At 42.0% G+C, this 16,107-nt stretch overlaps 1 protein-coding gene across 5 annotated transcripts in view; it reads left to right on the top strand.

The window, feature by feature from the left end:
• Positions 1 to 10,210, top strand: part of FNDC3A (fibronectin type III domain containing 3A) — a 591,400-nt gene extending 581,190 nt beyond the window's left edge. For all 5 annotated transcript variants that reach the window (XM_063952008.1, XM_063952009.1, XM_063952010.1 and 2 more), the window contains one exon: positions 6,783 to 10,210. In XM_063952008.1, the coding sequence (XP_063808078.1) occupies positions 6,783 to 7,097 (315 nt within the window). In that variant the 3' untranslated portion in view covers positions 7,098 to 10,210. The remainder of the gene's footprint in view (positions 1 to 6,782) is intronic.
• Positions 10,211 to 16,107: the final 5,897 nt, after the last annotated feature.

Raw genomic sequence — 16,107 nt, 5'->3', positions numbered from 1 at the left:
TGACTATCCAATATGGGTATGGGTCGTTGGGTCGACCCTCATTAGGTCAACCACTGAAGGTCGACATTGCCATTAGGTCGACATGGGCGAAAGGTCGACAGGTCAAAAGGTTGACATGAGGTTTTTGTCTGTTTTTCATGTAGTTTTCTCTGTAAAGTGAGGGGGAACCCAAATTAGTGCACCGTGTCCCCTCGCATGGCTCGCTTCGCTCGCCATGCTTCGCTTGACACAGATTACCGTTCCAATCGTAGTCCACGTGGATCGTTAAGTATGAAAAAATCCAAAAATTTGTAATTTTTTTTAAAAACTCATGTCGACATTTTGACCTGTCGACCTATTACATGTCGACCTAACGGCAATGTCGATCTTCAGTGGCCGACCTAATGAGTGTCTACCTAATTTGTGTCGACCTAACGACCGTAACCCTCCAATACATGCATAAAAGTTACTATATTTAAAGGAGAAACTGAGGAGTTAAAAAATAGAGGCATGCACAACAACAAAATTGTTATATATGTTAGTTGCACCGTGTAATGTCCTGTGCATGAATATCGAGTAACATCAGTGTTCAAAAGGTAAACCTCATTCAATTTGGAAAGGGAAAAAAAACGTAACTAACATAATTAAGACGCAAGCATTGACTTCCTTTCTTGAAATTGATATTGATGTATTAATTAGACTTTTATTAAAGATCACGCTCATGATGTTATATCTTACCGAAATGTTTCTGCTTTGTGTTTGCTTGCAAAGATGTTTTTTCTTTTGTAGGTTGTAATTAGATTTAATACATAATCAGACTTTTCCAATCTAAGACTGATAGTCTTGGAAAGCAGATAATAGATTTTTGGGGGTCTTCTTTTTTGTTTATTGTATTAAAGTTTTATAAATATCACACTGCTGACCATATTAATGTAATAAAGCAAACAACAGTGTATTAAATTAAAATGTATGACTTCCTGCAAATGAATCTTAATAAATAGGTACTTAACATACAAGAAAGTTTTAAATGGCTAACGTACTTATTCAGAACTTCGAGACAAGGAATAAATGTGGCAGAACTGTAGTCAGTGGATATCTGTGATGGTATTTACTGACATTAGTTCGTGTTATTGCTCTTTGTAGCTGATAAAAGTCTAAAGAAAGAGCCCAAACAATAAAGCTCCCAGTCTCTAGTAGTCTATGTACTCGGCCTCCAGTACGAGCTGACCACATAAAAATCTGTGTCCCTTATTGCCCACACTAATAGATTCAGTGTGATAGAATTGAATCCAAGTTACACTTGACCAGAACCAGATTAATAGCCTATGGTGCCCATGCAAGGTATTGTTCTCCCTTTCCTCGCCCCTGTAATCAGTCCTGCCAAACTGTCTCTCCTATGCATTCCTTTGCACCTTTCCACCATATAACTGTTTACTTTTGTTGATCTTCATATTCCCAAATAGAGCAACAATGCTGCAACCCCCAGCAGGATATAGTTGATGTTAAATTATGCTGTGGCGTGGCAGCATGATTCTGCTGGGGTAGAGGGCATTGCGGTAGTCCAAGTTTGTATGATGCAAATGTATGTATGAGTGTAGGCAGATTTTCTGAGGGAATGAAGTCCTTGATTCTGGCTATATCCTTCCCATTAAAGAATAAGGATTTGATCATGGCTGACACTTACTATTTAAGTGTCAAGCTGCAATCCAGGACAACACCAAGATTCTGCACATGTTCAGTGTATTGCAACTCCAAACCCTCAAGAGGCAGTCCAGTTGGTTGGCTGTGTTGCAGTCTTAATGCTTTAATGCAGAGCTCCTATCATAAAAAAACCTTTGTTTTCTAAGGAGTAAAGGCCCATACACATTAGACGGTCGCTCTGTGTGCGACATCGTCTAACGTTTCCCCGGGCCGGGCCGTCGGCGGCCGCCTGTACGCACTGAGCGATATGACCGCTCATATCGCTCAGTGACGTCACGCCCCCACCAGCCCTGCATGAAGGTCGTGGACGACAGTCCACATCCTTCATGCATGCCCTACCGACAGCGACGATCGTTGCCGACCCGCGGGGCCGCGCATCGGTCGTCGCTGGCGGCATACACACTTGCCGATAAAATGAGCGACGTCGCTCAAGGAGGGGGAAAATGAGCGACGTCGCTCATTTTATCGTTAAGTGTGTATGGACCTTAAGTCACTACCAACTGCCACTTATCCACTCCTGCAGCTCTTCTAGACAGCCGTTTAAGATTGGAATTGGGTTCTCTGTACCTGGAGCAAATGACAGGTACAGATTAGTATTCTCTGCATATCAGTGGTAGACCAGGCCATGAAAAAACAAATAGGTATACCAGCGCTGGCTGAATTACACTGACATGCGATTATTTCACTCAGTAGTAGCATGTACATTGCAGATAGCTTAGGAAATGGGATAGAACCCTGTGGAGCACAGCGTTGCAGTGGCACTGGTGATGATGAGTATACTGTGCTCCTGAAGACACTTTGTGACTTGCCGGTGAGAAACCATTTAAACCAGCTAAGGACTGCTGCCATCCAGCCAACAGAAATTTTTCAAAAGCACTATTAGAATCCCATGGTTCATTGTATCAAATGCTGCAGAGACATCCAGAAGGATTAAGGATGAACAATCACTTCTGTCTCTTGCCATCAGAAGATGATTAAACAGTTTCAGTGCTGTGACTTCTCCTGAATCCTGACTGAACTAAATCATAAATATCATGGGTTTAGAGATGCGATTCCAGTTGAGTTTCAACCACTTTCTCAACAACCTTTCCTAGAAAAGATATATATATATATATATATATATATATATATATATATATATATATATAGTCCCAATATATATCTATAGATACAGCGCTGGTTATTTAGCATGGAACACAAGATTTTTATATATGGATATGTAAGTGGAATCACAAGTCACTATATAAGTGTTCAAAGCACTAGATCCTCCTTGGATAATTCAGGATCGCTGCTCCCCTTAATCAATCCGAACTCCCACGAAGATAGATATCTGTCAATAAAACATATAGAGGGAGCGCTCCATAGTGCATAAACTTTTTTTATTTTAAAAACAAACACGAAGGTGCTTAAAACAAATGTAGCTATTACACTCGTACCGGAAGGCAACCATGGTGGGCTGGTTACCACATGATTCCACAGAAAATCACCAAACAGAACTGGAACAAAGATTGCACCAAATCGTGAAGGAATCCTCCACCCGCCGGCGGCGATTTCCCCTGAGGTTTACGGGCAGGATTACACACGTCCGTGACCACTCGCTCAGTCAACTGCAGGGATTTCGATACGTCACTCGACTCCGCCTTAACGCGTTTTGTCATCGACTTCGTCAGAAGGCTGGAGTCTGTGACGCTAGGATCAGTATTTATCAATCCTCCTCAAACTTGCATCAATCCTTAAATGAATACACGTCTGTCCAGCTGCATAGTAAGTAACAGAGCTGGGAGCATCCACAGCCGACACCCAGTCTATTCTACATGAATGAACTGCTGAATGGTGGGTGTGGTATCTAGACTGAGCGAGTGGTCACGGACGTGTGTAATCCTGCCCGTAAGCCTCAGGGGAAATCGCCGCCGGCGGGTGGAGGATTCCTTCACGATTTGGTCCAATCTTTGTTCCAGTTCTGTTTGGTGATTTTCTGTGGAATCATGTGGTAACCAGCCCACCCTGGTTGCCTTCCGGTACGAGTGTAATAGCTACATTTGTTTTAAGCACCTTCGTGTTTGTTTTTAAAATAAAAAAAGTTTATGCACTATGGAGCGCCCCCTCTATATGTTTTATTGACAGATATATATATATATATATATATATATATAAAACCCATGCTCATATAATGTTAGGTGACATGGGTGTGTATTCAAGTACCTCTTTCTGATTTATTGTTTACATTAAGACTTTAATATTTGTTCACCAGTGTTTTATTCATAAATAGCTATATTGCTAGCAGGTCCATATGGTACCTCATTCTTCTCATTTGGTCAGAGAACTATGCACCCAAATTTGTCAATGTTTCACCTATAAATGGATAGATACAAAGTAGCTTTATACAATCACTGTTCTACAAGAGGACTTCTAATTATATGACGAAGCTTAATAGAAGTGAAATGCGCATAGGCCTCACTGTGCGCTGTCTGAACTGTTACAATTAGAAATGTTTAATCCTGTGCTCTCAGTTATAACAATGTATTAATGTGATGATAATAATGTAACAAGTGAGATCAACGCTGACAACATAGATGTACTAACTAGGAGTTTAAGGGGGTCATTCCAAGTTGATCGCTAGCTGAAAATGTGCGCTGCGATTAAGTAAAAATCCGGCACTTCTACACATGCGGCGCAATTCGCACACGCAGCGTGTTTTCACAACGTCCGAAGTATCTTTACACAAGGTCTAACGAAGCTTTTCAGTTGCATTGGCAGCCGCACAGTGATTGACATGATGGGGGCGTTTCTGGGTGTCAACTGACCGTTTTCAGGGAGTGCTCGAAAAAACGCAGGCGTGCCAGGAAAAACGCAAGCGTGGCTGGCCGAACGCAGGGCGTGTTTGTGACGTCAAATACGGAACTGAATGGTCTGAAAGTGATCGCAAGCGCTGAGTAGGTCTGGAGCTACTCTAAAACTGTACAATTTTTTTTGTAGCCGCTCTGCGATCCTTTCGTTCGCACTTCTGCTAAGCTAAAATACACTCCCAGAGGGCAGCGGCTTAGCGATTGCACGACTGCTAAAAACTGCTAGCGAGCGATCAACTCAGAATGACCCCCTAAATCTCCACGTGCAATGTCATGATTCCTACATAACCATATAACCTATAATTAGAAGTCCTCTTGTAGAACAGGGATTGTATAAAGCTACTTTGTATCTAGGAAATTGAGGTGCCGTATGGACCTGCTAGCAATATAGCTATTTATGAATAAAACACTGGTGAACAAATATTAAAGTCTTAATGTGAACAATAAATCAGAAAGAGGTACTTGAATAATGAATACACACCCATGTTACCTAACATTATATGAGCATGGGTTTTATATAGGAACACGCAGTAGAAGTCACTGGGTACAGGAGGACGAATTAATACAGCAGGAATTTATTCTGCTTTATATATAAGGAAAAGAGGCATATATGTTTGCACAGTTCCAGGCATTGTTTATAACTTTTAAATAAAGCTGTTATTATCCAGCATATTCAATAACTGAATTAATAGCTGAAATTTTCCAGTACTTTGAAATCCGTTATATATTTAATTATCCTACACAAAGATGCCAGGAACATACAGAATATTGCAATGTTGTTAGAAACATCTCCATCGTACTACAGGAAAGCAACAAATGTAACGTTTCTAACTACTGAAACTCAAATAGGAATCCATAAATATCAGCTATAACATTGTTACATTTGTTGCCACCACTAGATACCACTGCTAGAAACAATCTAGTTCAGGGGTGGCCAACCAGTCAGAGACAAAGAGCCAAGAAATTTTGTTAGGTACATCAAAGAGCCAACTTCGAACCGAAGCGCACTTTCAAAAATGGGGTGTGACCTTGTGCCTGCTAGGCCACGCCCCTGGTATAAAATACATTGAAAAAGCCAGATCCAACATAAAATACAATGAAAAAGCCAATTCTACATCAAATAATTGAAAAAGCCAGATCCGCATAAAATATATTGAAAAGCCAGATTCACATAATACACTTCACTTCCCCCATGTGTCACTCCAGCCAGCACCCGCCTGTGTCACTCCAGCCAGCACCCGCCTGTGTCACTCCAGCCAGCACCCGCCTGTGTCACTCCAGCCAGCACCCGCCTGTGTCACTCCAGCCAGCTCCCCCATGTGTATTTGGCTCCCTCAGTTCTCAGTCTACATAGTGCTGCTGCATTTCTGGCTGGAGTGCAGCGGTTTACAGATCTCTTGTGGTCACGTGACTTTGAGTGTTAGGAGCCACATTTGAATAAAGAAAGAGCCGCATGTGGCTCAAGAGCCACACGTTGGCCACCACTGATCTAGTTGCTACTCAAAAGCAGAACAGTAATTCTAAAACATCACAGGCATAAATTATTATACAGAATAAAGACAGCGCACAAACATTTTCTTTGAAATCACATTTTTAGTTTTACACCAAATAATTTATTTGTTTTCTACACGTTATTCTATTTCTATCAACTTTTATACTTCACTTTGCATGACCCCATACCTCAGGGGTACATATATATAATACATTGTATGTGATAATAATAAATTAATACATATCACATATGGGTATTGAATTTCTTCTTAGATTTTACAAGGTTTATCAATAAAGTATTCATGGTGTAACTAATAAGAACAATGATATTTCTTTATGTGGATAGGGAAACAGTGCAGCTGGTAGGAAGTTGATATCTTTCTCTCATTTTTGCACTTCTCAGTTCTATAATCACAGTACACAGATGAACACATTCCTCTCCATCTGCTGTGACCATTCCAATGATTTTTTGGCTGCTGATCTTTCTATATATGTAGACGATAAGTAAATGATGACTGGTAATAAAAAGGGTCCTTGTAACTAGTCACACATATCATAGACATTGACAAAACGAAGTCTGCAACAATTATTCAGCTTAATAATTGCCCATTTTAATACATATTTATGCATGAGAAAATGTTATGGTAATGTTTACACCTAAATCTTTAATGAGTGAGCAAAATATGTCCTAACTTGTTTTTATTACTTTAAAGACTAAATGAATTGTGATTTAGACAGTAATGGTTTTACCTTCTCCCATTCTAGGCATACAAGGGACCCAATACTTTGCACCGATGCTCTGCCCTCCATTTAAACTGTGAATATCGATTCCGTGTATGTGCCATTCGCCAGTGCCAAGATGCTGCCGGACCTCAAGACTTAACGGGTCCTTACAGTGCCACAGTCCTCTTCATCTCACATAGGATTGAGTCACAGACCAACACCAGCAAAGACATTACTGAACCCACAAGGACAACACGGACGCTCAGTGACGAGCAGTGCGCTGCTGTCATCCTTGTGCTCTTCGCTACCTTCTCCATCCTAATTGCCTTCATTATCCAATACTTTGTCATAAAGTGAAAGAAAATCATGTAGCTTTACCCTAAACCCCATACTTTATTTTTTTACTTTACATCTTATACAGAAGAATAACTTTTTTTCGGTTCCCAAATTGTCTTGCTTTTAAAGAATGTGGTGGCATCTAGTACAACATCAAGACAACAGTAGTACGATGTGTTGTCTCCTCTGTCACCCACAATGCTTGTACCATTATATGGTCCTAAATAATGAAGGCACAAGCTAGACAGACCTCGACTCTTTCTAATGCTGTCTGGTGTGGGATGCTTGCACACATCCAACGCTCCTCCATTGTTCCGCGATTAAATGATTGAATTTGTGCAAGGGTGATACACAGGTGGAGATATATCTAAGGGTGACCTTAAGTGCTGCAAAATAATAAAATATTGAAAGGGGGTGTTAGGAAAGTTGATCTTTTCGTTATACTTCTACCTCCACTGTGTCTTAATTCTACCCTGCTGCAGCCCTTCCTGGGGTAGCAGGGTAATAACTAATCTGAATACGGTCATTCGTCTTTGGAGGTTCAACTCAGGCAGTAAATTAAACTGGAATTTATAGAATAGTATATCAGACTCCTCAATAAATTGTGAGAGAAAAAATAGGAAAAAAAGCTTTTAATTTTTGAAAGATTTATTATAGATATAAAGGATGGCACAACTGGTTGAATTTACCTAATAAAAACCTTCAGTAGAGAGATATATAGATATGTATATGCCTTGCAGATGTGATATAGGAGTTGTCCTTTTTAATATTAAGCAGGTTTATGTTTACTTGCTTTTTAGTTTGAGGTGCCAGCAAGAGGAAGAGGCACCTTTTTTGAACAAAAGTGTTGTAGGGACTTTCTGCTGAGTGAATTAGGTACTCCTATAACAGGGAGAGGCATTAGTGAAAAGTTTGGGATAAATGTAATTTCTTTGGTATTGTTGGAAGATGACCTGCCACCAAGGAGAACAGGGAGCTTGTTTTTGGACTGTTGGATTTCACTAAGGAGATCACCAGGTAGCTAGGGAGCCTATAATAAAACTCTGGTGGACAGCGCTCTGCCTCTCCCATCTGACTTCCCCGCTGTAGGTTGGCATTCTCACTGGTGGTGTAGAGTTCTGCCATAGAGCAAAGGGTGGTTCAAAACTAAAGCATTGCTGATCTACCTTCCAGGCCATTAACAGGATTTAGCTGTATCTAGCTAATAATAATAATTATATATATATATATATATATATATATATAATTATTTTTTTCAAGTCCCTGTCCACTTAGTTCATTGGTCCTATTTAATCATTGATAACATTTACGGTAACTGGTGCAGAGAGGGCAAAAGGGTGAATTTCACCAGCCAATTCGATGCTAACTGCCATTTATTTAGTTTACAAAATAAATGCAAACATCTGGTTGCTAGGGGTACAGCTGGTTTTCCCTGCAGACCAGTTTTCAGAAATGTTTACAATTGTGTTTTATGTAACAAACCCTATGTTCTCTTGTGGCATGACAGGCGACACCTACAGGCTGCAAGGAGATATTGCATGCCTCCAAGGAAAATACAGATTCACCAGCCAATAAAGGGAAGCAGAAAGACCCGACTAAACTTGTTTGTTTTTTTTCTTTAATTTCAAAAACGTTCCACATCACTTCTGCGCCTGGGCTCCCTATGGCACATAGTCTTATGGTCTCCTTGGGGGGGTTTGAGGGTTAACACTTCAGATTATTCTTTAGAAATTCAGGTATGTCTCAGCACTTTCCTCTAAATAATATATAAATAGACTGGTTACCACTAGTCTAACAGTCGTTCTGCCTTGATGGCTGTCCTGCTCTACTTATCACTGCTAATCATTTAGCATAACCTTTTGCCTTGTCTTTCTGGTTTCTTTTACTTTTTTGTATTGTATTTTTTGTTATATCTGTCACCAAAATCTAAAGGCAAAATGTTGTACTTTGCACCAGAAATCTTTTTTTTTAAGCTGCTTTATTTCCTGGAGATAAAAATTAATGTTTAATGTGATGTTTGTCCAGGATCTGTACCAAATTGCATGTAGTCAGTGTTGCATTGAAGCACTTTGCAGTTCTCGCCTGTTCTGTGAGCTCACGTATGTCAGTTCTTGAACGACCAGATTGAGTATGGCATTGAATGCGTCTATGCAGGGAGCAATGAACTGCCAGCTTACACAAAACGTATTCTCTATTTTAGGAAAACAGAATCTTCTTGTGCTTACTATGTTCCTGCACACATTTTCATAGTTTTCTTTCATTTTATTTAATACATTTGTCAAAACGTAGTCAATCACTAATGTTCTATTTTTTTTGGGATTAGCATTTTAATTACAAAAAGCACTTCTATCAGTTTAACAAAGCGGTTGTGTAGTGCTATGAAGGTCTTTTCAAGAAATCTTTCTACAGTAGTAATGGGCATGTATTGTAATTGTTTGTGTCAAATAATGTATTTGTAGATTTTCTTTTTGTTTTTTGTTACAGCAGATGTTTAAACTTAGGTCGTCTTAGTGGTAACAATGCTCTGTCCTTTTGAATTGTGACGTGTTTACTTTTTTTTTTTTTACTTTATTATTCTTTGTCTTTTTATGTATCAGTTAATATGTTCTGACAGAAAAATTCTATGATATGATATGAATATATTTTTTTCTAGAGCCTTCTGTATGTGCCATGTTCGCCCAGTATAAATGAGTTTGTGTGTATTTGCCCAGAAATTTCCACACGGTTGAATGTTTAAAGTTAGCGTCACGCCGGAGATAATCCGTAAGTGACCTGTTTTTTCATAGCAAAATTCAAGATGAATTCCTATTTTTGATAGTAAATGTCATTTAATAGCGTATTTGCCACTGAGTCTTGATGCAGATTTCTGCAGTGAAAAGGTAATTTAAAAAAATTTTAAAAAACAAAAAACAATTTTTAAGGTAACCTTAATTTTACCTCATACACTGTACATTCCAAAAAGAAAAAAAAAACGCTAAACTTTTTAAAATCTTACAGGTACACTACCAAACATATCAATTCTACAATGTCGACCTTCATGAAAAGGGGGGGGGGATGTAATCACGTAAAAATATACATAAACTATGTAGCAAAATTCTATAAGATCCGTGGAAAATAAAAGTTGTATCATTCTTTCTCAGTGTGTACTAGTTGTTATTCCTCATTTATGAAAATGTTTAATTAAAGTCCATTTGTTTACATAAAATGGGCCCATATCGCTCCACAGTTTATTTACTTATTTATTTATTAGGATTCCATAAAATATAGTTACTGAACCGGTGGTTATATCATTTTTCATAGGCATGTTTGACTGTTGAAATCCTCTTTTAGTATTGGCATCTTGCACCATATTAACATGCCAAATTCTTTTTTTCTTAATATTAGTTGACTTAATTGATTTATTTAAACAAAAGTTCCCAGAATGCTTATGGGCATGGAATTGTTGTAATGGTGACATTTGAGAGTATCCAGCACATCATAATCTGTTACATCTAAAAGGCCCATACATGTACTGTATGCCTCCTTTTTTTGCCTTGTTCATTGCTAGGCCAACTGCTTCCTAACTGAACTCTGTTTTGTCAATTTGTACAATTTCCAAGATATTCTTATTATTTATTTATTTAAAAGGTGTCACAAATTTTCCCAGCATTGTGAATAGCAAAAGATAGACGTAAAAAAAAAAAGTACAAAAACTCTCATATTTACAGGTGGAGGCATAGTAACAGGCATAGTAACAGTGTATACGTATTGCCTGAGTTACAGTAGGCGGAGGGCCCTGCTCACAATAGCTTACATTCTAATAGGGAAGGCGGAATCAGAAGGGGTATGGGGAGAGAGGATAACGGTTGGAGGAAGAATACTGGATCAGATGGTTATATAGTAGGCAAGAACAAGGTATGGAAAACAGCTAGCGTCTTCACTGTCAACAAAACAGTAACATAAGCATAATTTCAGGCTTCAGACCTATCTCTTTACTGCTTACATTATCCAAAATCGTGGAAAAATGTTCATTCCCAAATAGAGCAGTATTTACAAAACATTATACCTACATTCTGGAATACGGTATACTAAAACACACTTCAGATCTCAGATATAGAAGTACATGTAGTGTCACCTCTGCTCATCAGGGAGATTGCAGTTTGCATCAGTCTCTATCTAACGCCACCTCGTAGATCAGTGGTTCATAGTAATTTCCTCGAGTACGTTCGTGGCACCCTAACTGCCAAATATATTTGCAAAGCAATACATTTGTAATTAATAATATTGCTATTAGATAAAATGGTTTACGGGCACCTATGTATAGAATCAATAAATGTGATGTAGGCTAGGTTATAAAAAAAAAATTGCACATACAGTATATTTCTCTCATATTACAATTGTAATATTGGAAAATGTAAAACGGACCATTAAACTATAGTCCGCATATACTTTCTTAGTATTTATTAAAGCTACTGTATCTTCTGTTCTAACAATTACAGGGATATATATTTTTTATTATTATTATTATTATTATCACCATGATTTTGAAGCCACTAGAAACAGGTAAAATCTATATTTCTCTGACGTCCTAGTGGATGCTGGGAACTCCGTAAGGACCATGGGGAATAGCGGCTCCGCAGGAGACTGGGCACAAAAGTAAAAGCTTTTAGGTCACCTGGTGTGCACTGGCTCCTCCCCCCATGACCCTCCTCCAAGCCTCAGTTAGATTTTTGTGCCCGGCCGAGAAGGGTGCATGCTAGGTAGCTCTCCAGAGCTGCTTAGAGTAAAAGTTTTAAATAGGTTTTTTATTTTCAGTGAGACCTGCTGGCAACAGGCTCACTGCATCGTGGGACTAAGGGGAGAAGAAGCGAACTCACCTGACTGCAGAGTGGATTGGGCTTCTTGGCTACTGGACATTAGCTCCAGAGGGACGATCACAGGTTCAGCCTGGATGGGTCCCGGAGCCGCGCCGCCGGCCCCCTTACAGAGCCAGAAGAGCGAAGAGGTCCGGAAAAATCGGCGGCAGAAGACGTTCCTGTCTTCAATAAGGTAGCGCACAGCACTGCAGCTGTGCGCCATTGCTCTCAGCACACTTCACACTCCGGTCACTGAGGGTGCAGGGCGCTGGGGGGGAGCGCCCTGAGACGCAATAAAACATGTTTAAACCTTATATGGCTAAAGAAATACATCACATATAGCTCCTGGGCTATATGGATGCATTTCACCCCTGCCAGTTTTCCTAAAAAAAGCGGGAGAAAAGGCCGCCGTGAAGGGGGCGGAGCCTATCTCCTCAGCACACAAGCGCCATTTTCCCTCACAGTTCCGCTGGAAGGAAGGCTCCCTGACTCTCCCCTGCAGTCCTGCTACAGAATCAGGGTAAAACAAGAGAGGGGGGGCACTAATTGGCAGAAAATACATATACAGCAGCTATAGAAGGGAGAAACACTTATATAAGGTTATCCCTGCATATATATAGCGCTCTGGTGTGTGCTGGCAAACTCTCCCTCTGTCTCCCCAAAGGGCTCGTGGGGTCCTGTCCTCTATCAGAGCATTCCCTGTGTGTGTGCTGTGTGTCGGTACGATTGTGTCGACATGTATGAGGAGGAAAATGATGTGGAGGCGGAGCAATTGCCTGTAATAGTGATGTCACCCCCTAGGGAGTCGACACCTGACTGGATGGTCGTATGGAAGGAATTACGTGACAGTGTCAGCACTTTGCAAAAAACTGTTGACGACATGAGACAGCCGGCAAATCAGTTAGTGCCTGTCCAGGCGTCTCAAACACCGTCAGGGGCTCTAAAGCGCCCGTTACCTCAGATGGTCGACAGACACGGATACTAACTCCAGTGTCGACGGTGACGAGACAAACGTAATGTCCAGTAGGGCCACACGTTACATGATCACGGCAATGAAGGAGGCTTTGAACATTTCTGATACTACAAGTACCACAAAAAAGGGTATTATGTGGGGTGTGAAAAAACTACCCATAGTTTTTCCTGAATCAGATGAATTAAATGAGGTGTGTGACAAAGCGTGGGTTTCCCCCGATAAAAAACTGCTGATTTCTAATAAATTATTGGCATTATACCCTTTCCCGCCAGAGGTTAGGGCGCGTTGGGAAACACCCCCTAGGGTAGATAAGGCGCTCACACGCTTATCAAAACAAGTGGCGTTACCGTTTCCTGATACGGCCGCCCTCAAGGAACCAGCTGATAGAAAGCTGGAAAATATCCTAAAAGGTATATACACACATACTGGTGTTATACTACGACCAGCAATCGCCTCAGCCTGGATGTGCAGTGCTGGAGTGGCTTGGTCGGATTCCCTGACTGAAAATATTGATACCCTGGATAGGGACAGTATATTATTGACTATAGAGCATTTAAAGGATGCATTACTATATATGCGAGATGCACAGAGGGATATTTGCACCCTGGCATCAAGAGTAAGTGCGTTGTCCATTTCTGCCAGAAGAAGTTTATGGACACGACAGTGGTCAGGTGATGCGGATTCAAAACGGCATATGGAAGTTTTGCCGTATAAAGGGGAGGAGTTATTTGGGGTCGGTCTATCAGACCTGGTGGCCACGGCGACGGCTGGGAAATCCACCTTTTTACCCCAGGTCACCTCTCAGCAGAAAAAGACACCGTCTTTTCAAACTCAGTCCTTTCGTCCCCATAAGGGCAAGCGGGCAAAAGGCCACTCATTTCTGCCCCGGGGGCAGAGGAAGGGGAAAAAGACTGCAGCAAGCAGCCTCTTCCCAGGATCAGAAGCCCTCCCCCGCTTCTGCCAAGTCTTCAGCATGACGCTGGGGCTTTACAAGCGGACTCAGGCACGGTGGGGGACCGTCTCAAAAATTTCAACGCGCAGTGGGCTCACTCGCAAGTGGACCCCTGGATCCTGCAGGTAGTATCACAGGGGTACAAACTGGAATTCGAGACGTCTCCCCCTCGCCGGTTCCTGAAGTCTGCTCTACCAACGTCTCCCTCCGACAGGGAGGCAGTATTGGAAGCTATTCACAAGCTGTATTCCCAGCAGGTGATAATCAAGGTACCCCTCCTACAACAGGGAAAGGGGTATTATTCCACGCTGTTTGTGGTACCGAAGCCGGACGGCTCGGTGAGACCGATTTTAAATCTGAAATCATTGAACACTTACATAAAAAGGTTCAAATTCAAGATGGAATCACTCAGAGCAGTGATAGCGAACCTGGAAGAAGGGGACTATATGGTGTCTCTGGACATCAAAGATGCTTATCTCCATGTCCCAATCTACCCTTCTCACCAAGGGTACCTCAGGTTTGTGGTACAGAACTGTCATTATCAGTTTCAGACGCTGCCGTTTGGGTTGTCCACGGCACCACGGGTCTTTACCAAGGTAATGGCCGAAATGATGATTCTTCTTCGAAGAAAAGGCATCTTCATTATCCCTTACTTGGACGATCTCCTGATAAGGGCAAGGTCCAGGGAACAGTTAGAGGTCGGAGTAGCACTATCTCAGGTGGTGCTACGTCAGCACGGGTGGATTCTAAATATTCCAAAATCGCAGCTGATTCCAACAACACGTCTGCTGTTCCTAGGGATGATTCTGGACACAGTCCAGAAAAAGGTGTTTCTCCCGGAGGAGAAGGCCAGGGAGTTATCCGAGCTAGTCAGGAACCTCCTGAAACCAGGACAAGTGTCAGTGCATCAATGCACAAGGGTCCTGGGAAAGATGGTGGCTTCTTACGAAGCGATTCCATTCGGAAGATTCCATGCAAGAACGTTTCAGTGGGATCTGCTGGACAAATGGTCCGGATCGCATCTTCAGATGCATCAGCGGATAACCCTATCTCAAAGGACAAGGGTGTCTCTCCTGTGGTGGTTGCAGAGTGCTCATCTTCTAGAGGGCCGCAGATTCGGCATTCAGGACTGGATTCTGGTGACCACGGATGCCAGCCTGAGAGGCTGGGGAGCAGTCACACAGGGAAGAAACCTCCAGGGCTTGTGGTCAAGCATGGAAACGTCTCTTCACATAAATATCCTGGAACTAAGGGCAATTTCAATGCCCTAAGTCAAGCAAGGCCTCTGCTTCAGGGTCAGTCGGTTTTGATCCAATCGGACAACATCACGGCAGTCGCCCACGTAAACAGACAGGGCGGCACAAGAAGCAGGAGGGCAATGGCAGAAGCTGCAAGAATTCTTCGCTGGGCGGAAAATCATGTGACAGCACTGTCAGCGGTGTTCATTCCGGGAGTGGACAACTGGGAAGCAGACTTCCTCAGCAGACACGACCTCCACCCGGGGGAGTGGGGACTTCACCCAGAAGTCTTCCACGTGATTGTAAACCGTTGGGAAAAACCAAAGGTGGACATGATGGCGTCTCGTCTCAACAAGAAACTAGACAGATATTGCGCCAGGTCAAGGGACCCTCAGGCAATAGCGGTGGACGCTCTGGTAACACCGTGGGTGTACCAGTCAGTGTATGTGTTCCCTCCTCTGCCTCTCATACCCAAAGTACTGAGAATCATAAGAAGGAGAGGAGTAAGAACTATACTCGTGGCTCCGGATTGGCCAAGAAGGACTTGGTACCCGGAACTTCAAGAGATGCTCACGGAGGACCCGTGGCCTCTACCTCTCAGAAAGGACCTGCTCCAGCAGGGACCTTGTCTGTTCCAAGACTTACCGCGGCTGCGTTTGACGGCATGGAGGTTGAACGCCGGATCCTGAAGGAAAAAGGCATTCCAGATGAAGTCATCCCTACCCTGGTCAAGGCCAGAAAGGATGTAACCGCAAAACATTATCACCGCATTTGGCGGAAATATGTTGCGTGGTGTGAGGCCAAGAAGGCCCCTACAGAGGAATTTCAACTGGGTCGTTTCCTGCATTTCCTGCAAACAGGACTATCTATGGGCCTAAAATTAGGGTCCATTAAGGTTCAAATTTCGGCCCTGTCAATCTTCTTCCAAAAAGAACTGGCTTCAGTGCCTGAAGTTCAGACGTTTGTCAAAGGGGTACTGCATATACAGCCTCCTTTTGTGCCTCCAGTGGCACCTTGGGATCTCAATGTAGGG

This window comes from Pseudophryne corroboree, chromosome 2 (genome assembly GCF_028390025.1).
Source record: "Pseudophryne corroboree isolate aPseCor3 chromosome 2, aPseCor3.hap2, whole genome shotgun sequence".
Lineage (NCBI taxonomy): Eukaryota > Metazoa > Chordata > Amphibia > Anura > Myobatrachidae > Pseudophryne > Pseudophryne corroboree.
This window is presented reverse-complemented; position numbering and strand designations above follow the sequence as displayed.